Source organism: Simochromis diagramma, unplaced genomic scaffold, assembly GCF_900408965.1.
Source record: "Simochromis diagramma unplaced genomic scaffold, fSimDia1.1 OVJJ01000205.1, whole genome shotgun sequence".
Classification (NCBI taxonomy): domain Eukaryota; kingdom Metazoa; phylum Chordata; class Actinopteri; order Cichliformes; family Cichlidae; genus Simochromis; species Simochromis diagramma.
Genome location: NW_024386782.1, coordinates 10,167,327 through 10,186,097, shown reverse-complemented (window position 1 = coordinate 10,186,097; position 18,771 = coordinate 10,167,327). Strand labels below are relative to the sequence as shown.

Genomic DNA, 18,771 nt, shown 5'->3' with positions numbered 1-18,771 from the left:
CTGCAAACAGGAAAAACAAAAACAAACAAATACAAAAAAAGAACAAAACCTGCCTTTATATTTTGATACGTCATCGTCAGATGATTTTGCACAGTTCTGTGTTACGACATATCTTAGAGGCAGCTTCCGCGACAAGTTCCCACTTTTTTATATAAGGGTGGCTGTAATTAGGTAACAGCCGCGATCAATGAGACCTTGGGTTATATCACATTATTTTAGGAGAGTCAAGGAACTTTTCTGCTTAGGCGAATGACTGCGCACTTCAGCCACATTGGTCATACGCACACTTGTATAACCGTTTAGATAACAGTCGGCCGCTCTGAGCCGCTGTGAGCCAACCATCGCCACTGCTTCATTCACCGGCAGCTGCGTCGTAGTGATTTGCTCTCGCTTCTCTCACGCCGGCAGTAGCCGTGGGTTTCCACGTGAAAGCGGTGACACACTTATATAAAAGGAGTGGCATAAGGGGGGACCAATCACAGTGCGGAGCGGCGGTTCGAGCCCCCGCCCGTGAGGGGGCGGCTGGCGCTGATTCGATGCGAGCGCCGTGACGTAGAGACCGACAGGTTCGTGGGCCAATGAGTGAAGGAGCTGGAGGATGGCCGTCGAAATGAGGTCACTGCCAGCGCTGGAGATCCAGGGCAGAGTCCCGGTGTGAGTGGGAATCAGGACGGGGTAGAGGGCATCGCTGAGAGACGAACGCAGGGCTGTCGGGACCCGCTAATCATCGCAGCACGGATCCAACCGCAGAACTACACCAGAGGCCAGCCTTTATTTCCCGGAGACACCCGGAGCTAAAGACGATCAGCCTTCTGTCAGGTTGGTGGGAGTTTCTCTTTTCTTTCTTTCTTTGGTGCGTAAGACGCTGCAGCGCTTCTCCGGGTTGTAGAACGTGTAGGGGTGAAGCCGACTCCACTTTTACCCAGCTGTGCTCTGAATGTGTAAAAAGGCTCTGCTGTGGGATCGCGGGAGGTGAAAGTTGCATAACTGTGTGTTGCCGTGGGGGTCAGGAGACTCCAACGGGACACCAGCTGTGCCTATGTAACAGCGGGAGTGGAACGAAACTCGCCGCACTTTAAGGTGAAATACCGGTGGTGGCCTGCGCTCAGAGGACCTTTAACATAAAGGTTTAATCTGGCAGGTATTTCACAGCGGCGGAGATGCATAGGGCAGCGATGGCAGAGTCGCATATGGCGCACTGTTTGTAGTGTTACTGACACATGAAAACTCCTGACGACTTACATAAAGAGGCTACTGCAGCAGCACATGGCAGAAGTTCACACGCAGTTCCTATTAGAAAACCTCTGGGCTGTGCGCCACGCTTTTCTGAATAGGCCGAGTCAGGCTGCTGGTATTCGCTACAGTGAGACAATCCTTATATGAAAGCATTCATTCATCTTCAACAGCAGCAGCAGCAGCAACAGAAGTCCTTACAAGGGAAACTGGAGAGAAAAAAAAAGTAAATGCTGATTTTTAATTTTGCTAAAAGAGGATAAAGACAAGTAAAAATGCGGCATGCAAATATGGATCATAATTAATGGAAGAAGTGTCTGCGTGGAAGGCTTAATTTGGGTGTATTCACCTTGCCCTTTGTGACTGAGGAGGGAGGAGAAAGATGAGTGACGCAAATAGGGCTCAGTGGAGATCTCATTTATGCATTTTTGTTTTACTGTTGCAATAAGAACGGTTGCCTTGGCACAGCACTCCCTGCCCACAATCGCAGTGGAGCAGGAGATGAATTTGCAGATTTCTTTCTCTTTTTTTAACCATATGTCATTCAGAGTTTATTGTTATGATAAATGGTTAAAACATCTTAAAGCACACAGTGCTGTAGGACAGTCTAAGGGAAAGGTGCCAAAGCAAACGTGCAGCAGTTTGATGCAGTCGTGCTGAAAATAGTTGGAATTTTCTGCTTGGACTCTGGTGGTCTACAGCAAAGAAAGTCTTAGGTGGTCTCTGCAGGTGTGCGCGCGTGCACTGCGAGTCTTATTTACAGCAAGTTTTTGAGCTGTCATCAAGGACAGATGTAGGTCAGGGAATTATGAAATAATCCCAAAGAGCGACTGCAGTCATGTCTGCACGTGAGTGGAGTCATGGTGCATACAAGTCATTGTTTTGCACTTTTTTGCATGCATGTAAGAACTGAGACGCTAAAGTAAAAACATACCATCATATTAAAGTGTGCAAGACACACCATGCACACACTGGTGGAAACCCCCACATTAAATCCATAAGACTTCAGACTCCTTGAGACTAAATCCTTTAGCCTCTGTTTTAGTACTTATAGGTAGTTTAGAAATTAGGCTTTTCAGCCTCCATCTGCTAATTTAAACATGCAGTTAAATTTTGTGGTAACACAAATGATGGTGTAAGAACTTTGCCTACAAAAACAAATCATTGGACAAATATCTTGAAGTGGTGTTTATTTTTTATATTAAGCTTCTAAAGTCATTATTGCATCATTGTTTCAAGGGCAACCCCATGAATCTGAGGTTCTCAGACATCATGAGGGGGGCAGAGTGCCAGAAACACTTTGAGAAACACTGCCTGTGTGATAATAATGGAAATGTAATGGACTCCTTCTGCACGATGCACATAAATCTGCAGCTACTTCTGTGCGGTTATACGAGTTGTTTTGAGTCCAATTAAAGTGTAATAAACATATTAATTATGCAGTTGTGGTGTGTAAAGATTAATTATGAATGAATCCTTAGAACGTCTTTCATTTGGCACAGTTGTGTAATCTGGTGCTGGTTATTTCCCCTAGAAAAGATGAATTACATAAAAATCACATGAAGGGGAACGTAGTGAGCAGACGGCACAGAGTATCAATGAATGTTATGAAATAAAATTACAGCTTGATATGGAGCTGTTTGTAAAGCTAGAGCATTTTTGATCTTATGGACTTTTTCATATTCAATTTCAAGTCTAGCATGCGATATGCAGTAAGGAATGGGTAATATGGTTTGGTTTTTTTGGTGAGAGTTATTATGATATAATCTCAGGTTCCTGTATAGGTAGCAGTTAAAACATCTGGAAGTCAGCTGGTACTCACAGTGTATTACCAGTACGGTGACATTTGTACCTAACATAGTGGATCTTATTAAGTCTTATTGTTAGGATCTCAGGATGGAAGAGTTTTGACTTTTTAAACAATGAGTCTGTTGGGTTTTTTTAAGTCAGCAGCAGGAGGTTTTAATATTTCTGGTAACTCTGAATAAGACCAGCAACAAAACAGAAAAAAACTCTAAGAAGGACCAAGGTTATCTGGAAATATGTTGCAGACAGTCTGTTTTTCCAGCCGTCTAGGAAAACTGCGGTGATGACTAGAGAGATGAATAGATTCAGGGGGCTGAACACATGTAATCAAATCTTAATTTGCCACCTTAATTACAACCTTAGTTTTAACGTTTTAAGCTCTAAATGGGACATTTTGTCCTTGAAGATTCAGAAAGGCCAAGTGAGCATCGTGTTCCCGGAAGAACGACCATCTGATTGCATTAAATGGATTGAAAGTGTTGGCGAAGATTTGCTAATACAGAGGCTGTAATTGCGTTATGTTTCTGATCTTACCTTGTTTGTCACCTGTTACCTCTTCTGCTTACCTCAGTGGAGGATATAAAGGCTTCCTGACCGCTTCCTTTGACAAGAACTGCATCGTAACTCACGCTTAATAGTGTCACTGCCCGTGTGTATTGATTATGCAAAGCTGGTGAAAGATAACCAAAAGATAACCCTGCACAAATGTCACGTGAGGGACGAGTATGGGTCAAGGTCCCTGCGAGCTTACCCAGTTAAAAATGATGATTAGTTTCTTACTGGGCAACAGGAAATCCATTTCGTTCTCTCCTCTGCTTCCTTGGCAGCTCAACTGGATGGAAAAGACCCAGTTAATGACAGGAAAAAAGGAACAATCAAAGATGCTGAAGTGGCCTCGGGTAACCTTGACTACAGAGAAGAAACGGACATCCATGGGCTTTTTTGAGAAACGATTAACAGGTGGTGGGCCAAGAGTAAATGCTGAAAATGAACCACCGTTAATGACTTTTATTGCATGGGTTTATTGACTCTTTCTTGTTAATTGTCTTTTACGCAAATAAAAATTAGAGAGGGGGATCTATTTTGAGTAAGTCCTCAGCTTCCATAAACAAAATAGTGTAGTGTAGAGCAATAAATTACATAAACTTCCCAGTGTTGCCAGAGTAGCTTGGATTGTCATTGCTGGACCATCATGTACTATGTAGCCTACTTTCAGACATGTGACAGGTCTCTGTTCACATTCTTAGCCTTCCATCCAAATAAGAATTTGATGGAGTGTATTTTATGGGGGCCTTGATCCAAAAAGCAAACAAAAACAAAAATGCTTTCACATTCTTTACACCACCACCTCAGTTTCTGCTCTTAGATGACAGGAGTGGTGTTCAGTGTGCTCTTCTGCTGCTGTAGCCCATTGACTTCATGACTGCTCTTCTGTATACTTTGGTTGTAACAAGTTGTTATTTGAGCTAAATGTTGCCTTTCAAACCAGCTCAAAGCAGTCTGGCCATTCCCCTCTGAGCTTTGGCATCAGCGAGGTAATTTCACCCAGATAACTGCAGCTCACTGGAAACTGTCTGTTTTTGGACCACTATCTGCAAATCCTTGAGCAGTCAGTCTGGCGCCAACAATGTGTTATGCTCAAAGTCACTTAAATCACCTTTGCTCCCCAATTCTGATGCTCGGTTTGAACTTCAGCAGGTTGTCTTGACGATGTCGACACGCCGGTATGCATCGAGCTTCTCTTATGTTATTGGCTGATTAGATATTTGCATTAAGAAGCAGTTGAATACCTAACAAAGTGAAGAACAGACAGTTAAAGCAGTCCATCTAGTCCAAGGAGAATATTTTTGAGGATGGATGAACTTTCTCTCTCTTAGCTTTTCTAAGTATCTGATCCTGCTCGTGTTTGGTAACCGTCTCTCTTAGTATCTTTCTCAACCGACTGTCTGCTGGTATTGAGCCAACTGGCATGATAATGAGCGATAGAGGTCAATGTTTGGTAGGTAGTTGGCAACCAGTGCGAACTCCTGGACTTTGTGAATGTTAGAAACATTGCCAGTCAGCTCTTCAACTTTGGACCAGACTTGCTTTTGCATTTTTTGCTTCTGCAGCAGCGCCTGCCAAAATCCCCATCCATTTAACTAAAATGAACCGGTCAGCGGTCAGTGAAGAATGTTCAGTATGTACACTATGTTGGGTTTAACAAACTCTTTCATTTATAATGTCTGCTGTGCATCATGATGGACTTTTTGTGTGGAAAGGAAAGACTGAAAAAAAAGCCACAAAGCTCATCTCACTTTGCAGCGATGACAAGTCATTGCCAAACTCACTGCTCCAGTTAAGCTTGCCAAGCAGTCTAAAAACTACAACACAAGTTGCTCACTTGTCTTAATTGTCCCTATTATTTGGCTGTACGTTGACCCAGTTCACAGAGAGAATATGCCTACTTCACAGCATGTCAGGGATATGCAGGCTGCTGACTGCCAACTGCTTTCTGCCATTTGAAAAGGCCAACAGATCTGCTCATTATTAATGCAAATGCCTCAGTACCCTTGACAAAGTAAGGATGACTGTGTGATGTTGCGCAATCGATGGGCCAGCCTGATTTGCAGACAATCACGTGCACACATGCAATAAAAGTTTAGTAAGTGATAACGTTTTTAATGCAAAGTCAAGAGGTCAGTGTTGCAACCTTCGACTTGAACTCTAAACTGCTCAATGAGCCAAATTTTTCTGTTTTCTTTTCTTTTTTTCGTAACTTTAATAATATTTTTGTGTGAATTTGAGAAACTGAGTCGCGCTGCTTGTGTGGTCCTTGTGTTTTTAGTTGTATCGTGCTTTAAGAAAAGTATCAAATCCCTCTGCGCTTGCTCAATTCTTGTCAGTCATTCTGTCTAATTTGACCTGTGTTCTATTTTAAGTAAAAGACAAACAGATGATGGTCGAACTTATCGATCAGGTGCAACGTGAGTAGAAAGTAGGACAAATCTACAGTTTTAAAAACCCTTCCGAAACAACATGAAAAACACATTTTTGTCAAGCCAGCAACTTTTTTGTCACATACTGTACACACACACACCTTTCAAACAGGTTATTACCAGATCAATAGACAACAAACATTAGTGACATCCAAACACGTGCCTACGTAAAAGTCGTTGCACTTCTATGGGCTTGACGTTGAAAAGCTAACTCTGTGAGGCTAAATCCACTTCTGCTTCCAGGGCTTACTGACTTAAGGAGGGCATAGAGCTGCCGTGTGTCTTCAGGCTGAGGAGAATATAGACATTTTCCATTGCACGGCTGGGGAAAGGCATTCTAGTGACGAGGGAGATTATTCCTGGAAGGCATCCAAGACTAGAGGTTAAACACGGGCACAGTGTGGCTTTAACTTCAACATGCTGCCCAGAAACAGAACTGAGTGACTGATAAGATTTTATTTGAATGACTGTAAATCTCAAGTTTGAATATATGTTTTGGGAACATTCATCTTTCTTTGACTAAAAGGAAAAAAAAAAAACAATATTTGAACTTAGTTTAGTGAAAAGTACTTGCACACCAAAGCAATCATACAAACCATGGGTTACACTGCATCACTGTGCGTAATTAGTTTAATTCTGTATCATTACAGAGTGAAGCAGCACATACTGCCTTTTTAATCTGCCTTTTTTACCATTTGGTCTTGGACATGTCGTACACGTGACTCTCACAAAGGTTCTCACCTGACTGATTTGACTGTGCAAATTCTCTTGTAAATTTCCAGTCTTTAGCTGTGATTCAAAGTGCTGCCCTTTAGAAAGAGTTTCGCTGCTGATAAATCAATTTCCAGAAACGGCCTGTTGAGGGAAAAAACTTTTAGCCGCTTCTTCTGATCATAGCCATCACCATGGCCTTTTCTTGTTTACTCCAAACACGACACTGTTGATGTTCTCACCGAGCTCTGCGTCACTTACTGTAACCAGAAGTAATTCCAACCACCAGTATTTGGGAATCTGGCTTTTGTACTGCATCATTATTTAACAGAGCACAGGTTTTGCACAGTTTGTCAAAAAACCACAGAAAACAGGCCAAAGCCCCGTCACTGCTGGCCTGCAGTGTATGATGGCATTCAGCTTGTCTGGTGTTTCATGTGTCCCAGAGTGAAAGATCCTTTGAAAGGGTTGGAGGGCTCACATGGGACAGGCCTGCTGTTCTTAAAGGCCACGCTGTCTGTACCAGAGAGCCATTTTTACAGTACATCAGAGAAGAATCTGCAGGGCTCTTCACAGGTCAGGGGTCAAAGAGCACAATGTGCTCTGATTTCACACCAGGCAAAGACGAGACAGCTTTTTGAAGGATGGGCGCAGCATTGATTTGTGTCTCAAAGACTTTTTAAAAATACGTTGTTGTTGTCTGCAAATGAAATGCTGGTGGGTTCTTTATGTTTTGACTAATTAAATGCAAATTGCATATGGTTTGGAGTAATCCTGACCAATCTCGCAAGCATGTGTTTGACTGACCTTACTTCACCCAGGCATCTATTGAATTCAATTTCTGTTGGTATTAACAATAATATAATAGCACATCAAAACTTAGTTGACTCAGGGTTTTTTTTTTCCACTATCACTTCATTCCATCATATATTACCCATTTATTTACATATAATGCAGTCATAAAATGTGGAATGGACAAGTTTTACTTCATTACTAACATGCGTACTCTCTTTCTCTCCGCAGATCAGTCCACTTCTTCTTTATTTCCCTCGGCTATTACCCTTGTAAAAATGGGGTGATTGGGTTTTTTTTTATCATCTAGTAAACTAACCTGGAACAAGGCCTGCGTAGATCTCCTGATGTCAGAAGATTCAGACTCCAAGCCCTACTGCTTCCCAGGTTTGGAAGATCAGGATGGAGCCTTGGGTTGCAGAGCGTCCACTTCATGCAATTCTATCCCAAGGGGGGACCCAGGGTGCAGCTCCATGGCACAGCTGCACCGTATGGGTGCCTTCAGCCAAGGTAGGCCTGACCTGGGCCTCCCTTCTGAGGGCAGCGACAGCAGCGGTCAGGACCCTCCCGCTTCACCAGACAACCATCGCAAGAACGCTCGCTCTCGGTCACTACCTGAGGAGGATGTGGAGATGAAGAGTAGCGGATCGAGCGGGAGTGGGACCGAATCACACGGCAATGAAAGCCACGGCAATGAAAGTCATGGAAACGACAGCAACGGCCACGAGTCGATGGGAAGCTCCACCGGCAACAGCAAGGACTCGGCACTGCTTGAATCCTCTGAGAGCAATAAGAGGTCAGTGGTGGTTGTGGGACTGATAAAACCATTATGAGGGTTGCTCTTCGTGTTTGCATAGTAGCACATACACACAATCAACCAAAGTACTGCGTCTTTGACAAGTCTTTGGCTGGTCTGACAAGCCAGCAGTAGGAGATAATAAATGGGGTCAAGACCCGAGGTTGCTATCTCGGGAATCTGCAGGTAGTTCAACAAAAAGAATGATCACAGCAGTCTGTGTCTGTGCTTACAAATTACCGCAGCAGCTGATAAATGTTTTTTCAAGACCCCATTAGATAAAAAAAGAAAATGCCAAAAATGCCAATCCGAAGATAACACCAGCTTTCCTCATGGGAAAAACTGTGCTGGGTTATTTATGCTCTTTCCTTTTTCCTCTTACGTAGTTACGTTTGACCTTTGCTAATGAGTGACAACAATCGGCATAAAAATTGACCATCAACATGTCACAGTCATAATAAATGCAGTTAGCAGCAGCTGATGCATCCGCCCCCATTGGCTAATGCATGTAGATGAGTGAGTGAACCAAGGCTTCAGTGATGGCTGTCGTGCTCTTCGCCCCAGAAGCCCAATTGAAATGTAATTGTACACATCCTGTTTGTCATAAAATGTTACATTGGGACTTTTGCCAAATGAGGATTAATTTGACATTATTTAGTGTCACTGCAAACATGTTCTCACTCCCTAAACTAGATCTCATTGCCAGCTCACATTGCATAGAAGTGAATCATACTAGGAGCAGTTGGTGTCTGTTTTTTGCACTTTTTATAAACGAATCCAACATGATAAACATGAGCTGTTTTCTATGTAGGACACACAAAAAACATGTTTTGGCAAGATACGTCCATGTGCTCCACGCTTCTGTTCGTTCCGGAGTAAACAGGTTTAAATGCAAACACTTGTACTGTGATGCTGTGTGGTTAGTGTTTAATTATAAAGGCTATTTTCATGAATTGTGAGGTGGTTTCAGCTTTATGTTTAAAAATGATCCTCACGAGAATTTAAAGGGTAGCACGCTGTGTGTTTTTCTGGATTTATGTTTACAGATGTGTTCTAATGTTCACTTTTCTCACTCTGAGTGAGAGTTAATGTTTGCTTACTGTCCACGGCACACCTTAAAGTTTAACTTAATGTTCAGTCACATCACAGCCTTAGTATCTGAAGAGTTGTTGGTTACGGCATTTCTCAAAGAAAACTTTAAATGACTAAAGTACAAAAAAAGTTAAAAATCCCCTGCCTCTCCGCAGACGTGCAGACGTGACTTCATCATGATTTAAAAAATGTTCAGACGCAGTGCAGCCTGCCCAAGGCATGACTACAGCAGTGGAAAAAATAAAAACGACCATTCCTTCCAGTAGGAAAACTGGAGGCTGGCTGTCTCTTTATAGCAGATGGGTTGTGTCATGCTCGCCAGCTCCTTGACATTTCTATGGCAACAAAATGTTTGTCTTTGTTTACTGGGTGGCGCCGGCCAAGTGGAAGGCATTGACGTTATACTGCCTCACTTTCAGCCTTGACTGGCTTACCTCACTTGATCTTTTCACTATGGAGTTTTTTTTTTTATTTGTTTAAAAACCGCTCCTCTTCCTGTCCATATGCGCCTCGCACGCAATAGCTCCCTCCCTCAAAAAATGCTATTACTTTTTTTCCCTCCCTCTTCTTACTCACGCCGCTCTCTTTATTTGAACTTTTAACCTTTTGTACCAGTTTTTTTGCTATTTTTTTTCCTCAGCATTTAAAAAATACTCCGTCTTTCTCTGTGTTTAGTACCTTGCTACCTGCATCTGTTGCTCTTTCTCATTCACCTTCCTCATTTAAATAGCAAAATTTAAGTGACAAAAGGGGGTTGGACATTTTGGTCCTTAGTGACACGGCGGCATCACACATTTGCTGCAGAGTTGTCAGCCTCACATCCATGATATGGATACCAACTTACCAAAGGTGCTCTATCGCACTAAGATCTGGTGATTGTGGACGTCGTTTGAGTACAGTGAACTTATTGTTACGTTCAAGAAACCAGTGTGAGATGATTTCAGCTTTGTGTATTCAGGTTGGCTGTGGTATTTAAATGATACTCAGTTGATGCTAAGCAGCCAAAAGTGTACCAAGGAAATATTCCCCACAATTTACCGTCAGCAGCCTGATTCGCTGATACAAGGCAGGATGGATCCATGCTTTCATGTTTCACTTGTTTACTCCAAATTATGGCCCAATCATCTGAATGTCTCAGCAGAAATGGAGACTTGTCAGAACGGGCGTCGTTTTCCTTCTGTTCAATTTTGGTGACCTCGTGCAAATTTGAGTCTCAGTTTCTCGTTCTTAGCTGACAGGAGTGCAACCTGCTGCTGTAACCAATCTGCTTCAAAGTTCAGCGTGTTGTGCATTCATTCGCCTTCATACCTTGGTAATGAGTGCTTATTTGAGTTATAGTTGCCTTCCTATCAGCTGAAGCCGTCCTCTGACATCAACCAACAATTTTCACTCAGAGATCTGCTGCTCACTGATTATTTTCTCTTTTTTGACCATTATCTATAAACTCTAGAGATGATTGTGTGGAAAAATCCCAGCTGATCAGCAGTTTCTGTAATACTCAGACCAGCCTAACTAACAATCATGCCACATTTAAAGTCACTTACAACACCTTTTTTCCACTTTGTGATGTTTGCTTTGAACCTCTGCAGATTATCTTGACCATGTCTGCATGTCTAAAGCTTTGACCTGGTGATTGGCTGATTAGATATTTGCACGAACAGGCAGGTTATCATGTGCACCTACTTAAGTGGCTGGTATTTCACCCCATATTTTGTGTAAAGAGTAAGAACTCAAGTCAAATCATGCTTCTAATACACTGAAGCAAAAAATTAATGAAAAGGGGACAAAAGTAAAAGCAGTTAATGAATAAATACACACTATACTCTCTCTGAGCCTGTAGCTCCAGGCTCAGGTCCATCACTGGTCTGTTAGACAGTTTCATGTTGTGAGATCTGCAGGAGTATCCTTCAATTTTCCCCTTTAATATCCCACTTTATCCACCTGTGATGCTCGAGAGTGAAGCAAGGAGGAGAATGTACTTCAAGTAATAGTGTTATATGTGTTAGAGTAGGAGCAGACATTTGACCTTTAAAAGCATAGGTGTGAAATTATTCGTACAGCCAAATCCAGAAGAGCCACTGTTATGTCACCTGTCCTTTTTCTCCTGCGACAAGTCAAAATGTCTTCTGAGAAAAAGTAAATCTTTGTCGGCTGATGTAACTCAGTTAACAGCCCCACATTTTAGCGAGCGTGGATGACTGCCACCAGTTCTTCAGCTTTTAACATTTCTGTCGAGATTTATATCTGCCAGACATACAGAGATAAGCCAGCACGCAGATTTGAAGGAAGGGAAAGTCCAAAGTAAGAAACGGGTTCACGTTTTAGTCTTTAACAACTCTGGATCACAGTGCATCAAATGTGTAGGACATGTATCAAAATGCACCAATATGAAAGATATAAAAGATATATTTTATAAGTATTTATCGCTTAGTGTGGACAGGTGTTTCCATGTATGTATGCAGGATTTTAGACATAAAAAGGTTAAAAATCTCCGTTTGTAAAGATATTTACTTTCCATCAGTACTCCAAAGAGGAAGTCAGTCAGAAATGGGTCTAAAATATATTTCTTTGGACTAAATAGTTTAACTATATAAAGAATCTGCACAGCTATCAGTGAATGAATAACTGTTTGACAAAAGGCTCTGAATAGAAAATTGCATCCCTACAATCACTCTCTGTGTAGGAGTACGTGCGTCACGTCTGCATACTCCTCTGTAGAAATAATTACCATGTAGTGCCAGAACTGGATATCACTTGTACACTGCTATTTTAATCAACTCCCTAAAAAAGAAAATCAAAATTTTAATTCACATTTCTTGTTGTCTTTTCTCACTATTCATATAGTTCATATAGCTTTATAGTCGTCGTAGAGAACGAGCCACTGATTTTAAGCGCACTGCAGTGTAAACTTACCTGTGTTATGGCTTCCCTGGGTTATTTATGTCTCTCAAACGCGCATAAAAATTTGTCGCTCTGCAGTTTAAACAAGACCGCCTCACCCTGATCATCACCTCCTGTCTCTGGTGCACAGTGTAAAAATTAAAGTCTCTTTGAGCCTCTTTTTTTTTTTTTAACTAATTGAAATAACTCAGAGTTAGAGCCACATTGTGAATCAGCGTGTCGACACTAACGCATGGTCACTCTGTACAGTCTAAAACCAGCTGTTGCATTTCCGAAGGCAATGTTTGACAGAATTGGACTCTAATCGTGTTTGGACAGACTCTTTGTAAATAATATGTTTTCTATTCTTAGCCAAGTGATGAGGTTATTCATAGCAGCTTGCAGAGTTATAGTTCAGGTGAGTCAGTATCTCATAGCGGATACAGTGCAGTGCACCACTGATATTTGACAGTTTATACATATTTATCTTGAACTTTTTAGCCTTCTTTGAGATATGACAGTGGAGAAAGGACAGAAAAGCTGGAAGAAAGAGCCAGAAAAGACACCGCAAATAGCAGATTCAACCCAAGGTCTCTGCGTTAGCCTTACAGAATATAGGTCATCTGCTCTACCCAGTGAGCTAAACTAGCACACAAATGCCAATATGCCCCAGTGTTTGTTGGAAAACTAATATCAGTCTCTTTGTACCCATGGGCAGTGGGCATTAAATCACTCCCAAAAACTAATTAATAATAAACATGTTGAAGTTTAAGTTAATTGTGGAATTTAATGATCCATACTCCAAGTTACGATCTCTGCTTCCTCTGGGTTGCTTTCTCCTCTCTCGCTCTCTGTCCCTTTCTTCCTCTCTGCCTTTGCCAGGATACTGTTTGCTCTGTCTCTCCCTCTCACTGTGTGTTCATCTGGAGCCTGTCCCAGATCACTTTGAGTGAGATGAGACATGGTACTTCCCTGGTCTAACACAGAGATCCAGACAATCGCACATGCTCACTTTCACACCTACAGCCAATTTACAATCACAAATTAGCCTAAAATGTTTAGCCTGTGGGAGGAAGTCAGAGCACCTGGAAGAAAACCTCATAAAAGGTAGGGAGAACAAAGCCTGTACAGAAAGTAGTAGTTTTAAATAAGTCTGTATGAGGTAACACCACCCACTACAACCTGTTACTAAGAGTACATGGTGTTTACCATTGCATCCCAGCAAAGACCCACCTAAAGAAAAATGATCATCCATTAAAGTGGACACCACACTTGTAATATTTTCATCACTTTACCTTGCTGCCCTTTCCGATCGGTAACTGAAGCCATTATTTTGATCTCCTCCAAGCCACAGGACTGAGTTGTCAAGCAGTTAGTTTACCTAGTAGAACATGTGAGTTGCTTCTTTGCAGCTGCCTAATCTGTAATCACTAAACTTGATTATGTTTGTGACTTTGACCTGTTAAAACAATTAATTTAACGGTGGCCAGATTTAAATTAGTCATTTTTGACAATAGTTTGGCTGTTAGTTATTCAGCAACTACTCAGGGGGAAATAAAAGGGTGAAATGATTAAAAATTGACATTTCATCTGAATTAACTTTTGCCAGTATGTACATAGTAGAAAATACAGTTCTGTGGTTTTGGACCATTATGTTACATTTTAAACAAACATGCAGATAAATCTGTTTTAACACCTGCTGCAGAAATGTGACTTCTTTTTCCATTAATACTCTGAACCTTAAACAGGATTGGCTCAGTTTGGCCCAGAAAGCCCAAACTGGGGTTGTTTTCCACTTATATTCATTCATGTAAAGAACTGTTCATTTTAAAACCTGCTTTTAGGCCCACTTACGCTGGCCTTATTCATGTCAGTGAAACATAAGAAAACCACAGTCATTGTGCAGTTCCTAATTAAACAGGATGGCATTGCCCTGCACCTTGTGTCCCTGCTGCAGACTAGCCTCTTTGAGCACGCTCTTATTGTAACTAGTTTAAACGACCTACAGACTTACTACCACAATTAGGCTGCTCAACGCAAATACATGGTCAGTATGTACAGTCTAAAACCAGCTGTTGTATTTCTGAGTACTGAAGGCTATATTTGACAGGATTAGACTCCTATTTGTGTTTGGAGAGGCTGTTCGTAAAGATGTTTTCTATTCTTAGTCAGGTAAGGAGGTTATTCATAGTAGCTTGCTGAGTTGTAGCTCAGGTGAGTTAGTTTCTCAGACAGCTGTTAATAGTCTTTAGACAAGCTTATTGGCTAATACGTGCAGTGGACTGGCTGCTTTGTTTATGTTCTGACTTTGTAGTGTTGCAACAGAACAGGTGCTCTTATCTTTAAATCAAATTGGTCAAAAAAGTATCAATGAGTACATTTATTTTATTTTTTGCTGCCTTTTGATATCCTTTTCTTTGGTACAGCTTGGTGTTCTGGTGCCTGCAAATTGCACAGAAACATACTGGTGCTTTTGAAGATACTAGTGTGGTGAAATACTAAATATTTACATTATATATTTTCCTTTTTCATTCCCTAACATTAACAATACTGTGTTTGTATGTATTAATGCATATAATATACTAATAGAGTTATAGTCAAATGGGAAAATGATGGTGAGATGAACTTTTTGGTAGCTTACTCTTAAATTTATTATTGCATCATATTTGTGAGGTTTTATTACTCCTGGTCCTGCCTTAATTTCCACGTCAGTCTTCTGTGAAGTACTTTGAACTGCACTAACCTGCTTTGGAGGTACTATACAAATATAGTAGGATTGACTGATTACTTGCTGCCTGCACTGTGGTGTGATACCAGTTAATCTGTGACAGACCAATACCAGCTGACACACATATATTTATGTAGGTCATTCAGAAAAAGAGGGTTTTAAAAATGCATATATGCAGCATCAAAGTGTAATAGGTGCATGTTGTAGTAAAAAAACAAAAAACCCACCAAGGGTCTAAAGAATAAAATGTTATTAGGTAAATTATTTACACCAATGCTGTCTATTTCAAATATTGTGTCACTGGAAAATAACTGATTACACCTTTGAGATACTTGTACTTGAGTACTTTTTGCACAAAATTAGCTTCACTTTTTTACATTGGCATGGAAATTTGAGCACTGACAGCTTTTTTCATTGAAAATATTTGATACCTTTGAGTCCTTCATGGAGCACGATCTGAAGCTAACTCAGAATAATAATAAAATTGCGACACAGCTCAGGTTCTAATTACTGCCAACATCCATGTGGAAACTAAAATGAACTATGTACTGCGGTGCTCAGAGAGTGGCACACAGACTTAGTAAGTGCTCCTTTGCAATCTAGCCTGCTTTCAAAAACACTTTCTAAGTCTCACACACTAATACATGCTCAATCTGTCCAATCTAAAACCAGCTGTGGGTGCTGGAGTCTATATTTAGCAGAATTAGAGACTCACCTGTGCTTGGAGAGGCTATTTGTAAAGGTTATTTCTATTCTTGGCCAGGTAAGCTTGTTATATACAGTAAGCTGCATGATAGTGAGTCAGTGTCCTCGAGCGCTGTTGATTTTATTGTATTAGTGTAGTGTTAAGCTTGTAGGTTAACACCTTGGGTCATACATGTACAGTATAGATGCATCAGTCGACATCAGGTTGTGCAGAATTAGGGCTGTAACACAAGATACAGAAGACGGACCGAGGAGGGGGAAAAAAAGCACACCGTTTTATCCAGAGTAATCACAGAATTGTGCACGGGACCACACACTGAGAAGCATAACAGATGTTGAGCCAGAGACTGAGAGGAAGGCATGACTATTTATGCATAACGAGGTAATCGGGGAAGTGGAAACAGGAGGGCAACAAGACACAGCTGAATGAAATCAAGACAATGAGATAAGGTGGGAAGTAAAAATAAAAGTGGGCACAGGAAATGAGCAACTATCGGAGCAAAACGGGAATGAACCCAAAGGATAACTACTAAACATATGAACTCATGCTGAGGCAGGAATAACAAAGTCACAATAGAAACTCAAGAGCTAACAGAAAATTCATCACCAAGGAAACCATGAGTAAAAAATCAGACACAAATAATACAAAAAAATACATAATAATTCAAACAGACTCTCTTTAAGAAATAAATGGGGACATTAAAAGGTCAACAAAACAGAACTCTAATCAGAAATAGCATTTAACAAACTGGCCTAACCATATGAGACAGATTGATCTAATATACTACTGGAGTAAAATATTTTAAGTTCAAAGTTGGATACCGCATGAACAATGACTAAAATACATATAGAAATGTAAAGACCCAAACCCCTTTGCTGCACTCCCAATGCAGATTTATGTAAGGTCACCACAGAGGGAAAACCAACCTTAACTATACTTACAGTTGAAGAGAGCTTCTTTTGTAACCCAGCTATTTTGAAGCTGCTGCTGGGACACCGATCACTGATTCACATTCACAAAGGCAGAAAACAGCAGCTTTCTTTAGCTCAATTATAAAAACCCTGTTGTGAGTTTGAGTATACTTGTTCCTTTATTATAAGAGTTACATGTCATTATGTTAGGTAACTTGAGTATAGAGTACTTATTATTTTATTATTAGATATCCAATATTCTTTTAGGTGATGTAATCACTCTAGAAGTGTTTGAACCAGTATTTTGAGTTGTTAAGTTTTGGTGTGTTTGTGCATTATGGATTGTTTTCTTATTCTCTTGTAGTGCTTGTGGTGATGATGATTATTAGTTTCATGTTTCTGTCTATCCGTGTTTAAGGATTTGTTGTTTCATGAATTGTTTGAGTTGCATGTGTCTGTCTGCGTCTTGCCTGTTTTATTGTGAAGGTCTGTGTCTCATGTGAGTGTGTTCAGTTCTACTGCTCCCCTGTCTCGTTAGTCCAATTTCTCCCAGCTGTGTCTCCCTCCTGTTGCCCATTGCCTGATTACCACCCTGTGTATATTAGCCCTGTGTTTTCCTGTGCTCAGTGTCGTGTCGTACCCTCGGATTGTGCCTGTGTGTGTGTTGGGTCTCAGTGTTCACGTTATGTTTTGTTTGATGCCAGCAATAAAGCTGTGGTTTTCAGTTACATTTTCGTCTCCGAGTCCTGCACTTGGATCCACATCTCCACCTGCCCGCCCACAGAGCCCTGACAAGAAGTGCATATAAAATATAAAACATATGCACAGAAAGTCACCTATTTTACAATTAGTTTCCTGTTGTTTAGTTATTTAATTATGAGTTGGTTTGTCCCACCTTTACAGTACAAAAAGATCACTTTAATCTATTACCTTGCACGCAAAGCATATACACCAGCACTCTAATAATAAAGATGATGTCGACTTTCATTTGCAGTGTTAAACTAAACTGTCCCTGTCCTCTTTTCCCACACAGTTCGAACTCCCATAGTCCATCTCCACCGAGCAGTTCAAACGCCTTCAGCCTGCTGAGCTCTGAGCAGGACAACCCTTCAACCAGCGGCTGCAGGTAAATCCACCACCTGTTGCTGTATAACTGAAGAAGCTTCTTGTCACTTCACAGGACATTCTCACTCTTTGGGCCACAAGAACACCTTACATAATAACACAACCAGCTATTGTGCCTGTTATTTAATCGCTTTCTGAGGGACTGTTTTCCTTGTCTGACTCGCCGCTGTGCGTGTATGTGTGCAACTTGCAGTAGCGAGGAGTCTGCCAAAGCCAAGACGCAGAAGGAGGTGATTAAAACTCTGAAAGAGCTGAAGTTTCACCTGCCTGCTGACAAGAGACACAATAACAAGTCGACCACGCTGAACACCCTGAAGTATGCACTTCGCTGTGTGAAACAGGTGGAAGGTGTGTACTGTCTAAAAGCGTCAGTCTGAGTTTCTCTTGTTTCTGTGGTCTGTTCCTCCTTATTAGTAGCTACTTTTTTATTGAAACACTTAACATTCGTGTGTAAACGTTTGCTTTTGACTCCTATTTCTGCCACAAGAATGTCCTCTGCGCAATTTACAGAATTTGCTCAAAGCCAAACCCAAAAAGAAATAAAGGCATAACTTTGAGCAGGAGGGAATGTTTATGTAGGCAGTTTCCAGGTAATGATCTGTAAATGCTCACCTCATTCCTGCTGAAATGCTTGCAGATGTTAATGGGTGGGCAGATGTTTACTTGCGACGCATTTCAGCATAGCACTGAGATTTAGGATTATAGACTATTACATCAGCTCTGTCTTGGTAGTCTTATGTTGATACTATTTTGTTAGTTTTGCTAGTTTTCATCTACTCTGAGCTTATATTTTGAGCATATTCTGACAAAAATGTTCTGTGTATATTTCTTCTTTCAGCCAATGAGGAGTATTACCAGCTCCTGATGATCAATGACAGTCAGCCTTCAGGCCTGGATGTGTCTTCATACACAATAGAGGAGATCGATAGCATCACCTCTGAGTACACTCTCAAAAACAATGTAAGATCTTGAAGTAGCTTTTAAAACTGATTTGTGCTCTTAAACAATAACAA

General features: G+C 41.1%; 1 protein-coding gene across 5 annotated transcripts in view; it reads left to right on the top strand.

The window, feature by feature from the left end:
• Positions 1 to 627: 627 nt before the first annotated feature.
• Positions 628 to 18,771, top strand: part of per2 (period circadian clock 2) — a 33,465-nt gene continuing 15,321 nt past the window's right edge. For 3 of the 5 annotated variants that reach the window (XM_040021701.1, XM_040021699.1, XM_040021697.1), the window contains exons 1-5: positions 628 to 819; positions 7,752 to 8,316; positions 17,667 to 17,759; positions 17,952 to 18,106; positions 18,597 to 18,718. In XM_040021701.1, the coding sequence (XP_039877635.1) occupies positions 7,868 to 8,316; positions 17,667 to 17,759; positions 17,952 to 18,106; positions 18,597 to 18,718 (819 nt within the window). In that variant the 5' untranslated portion in view covers positions 628 to 819; positions 7,752 to 7,867. Of the gene's footprint in view, positions 824 to 7,751; positions 8,317 to 17,666; positions 17,760 to 17,951; positions 18,107 to 18,596; positions 18,719 to 18,771 lie in introns of all 5 variants that reach the window. The other 2 variants (XM_040021698.1, XM_040021700.1) reach the window with 2 other exon arrangements.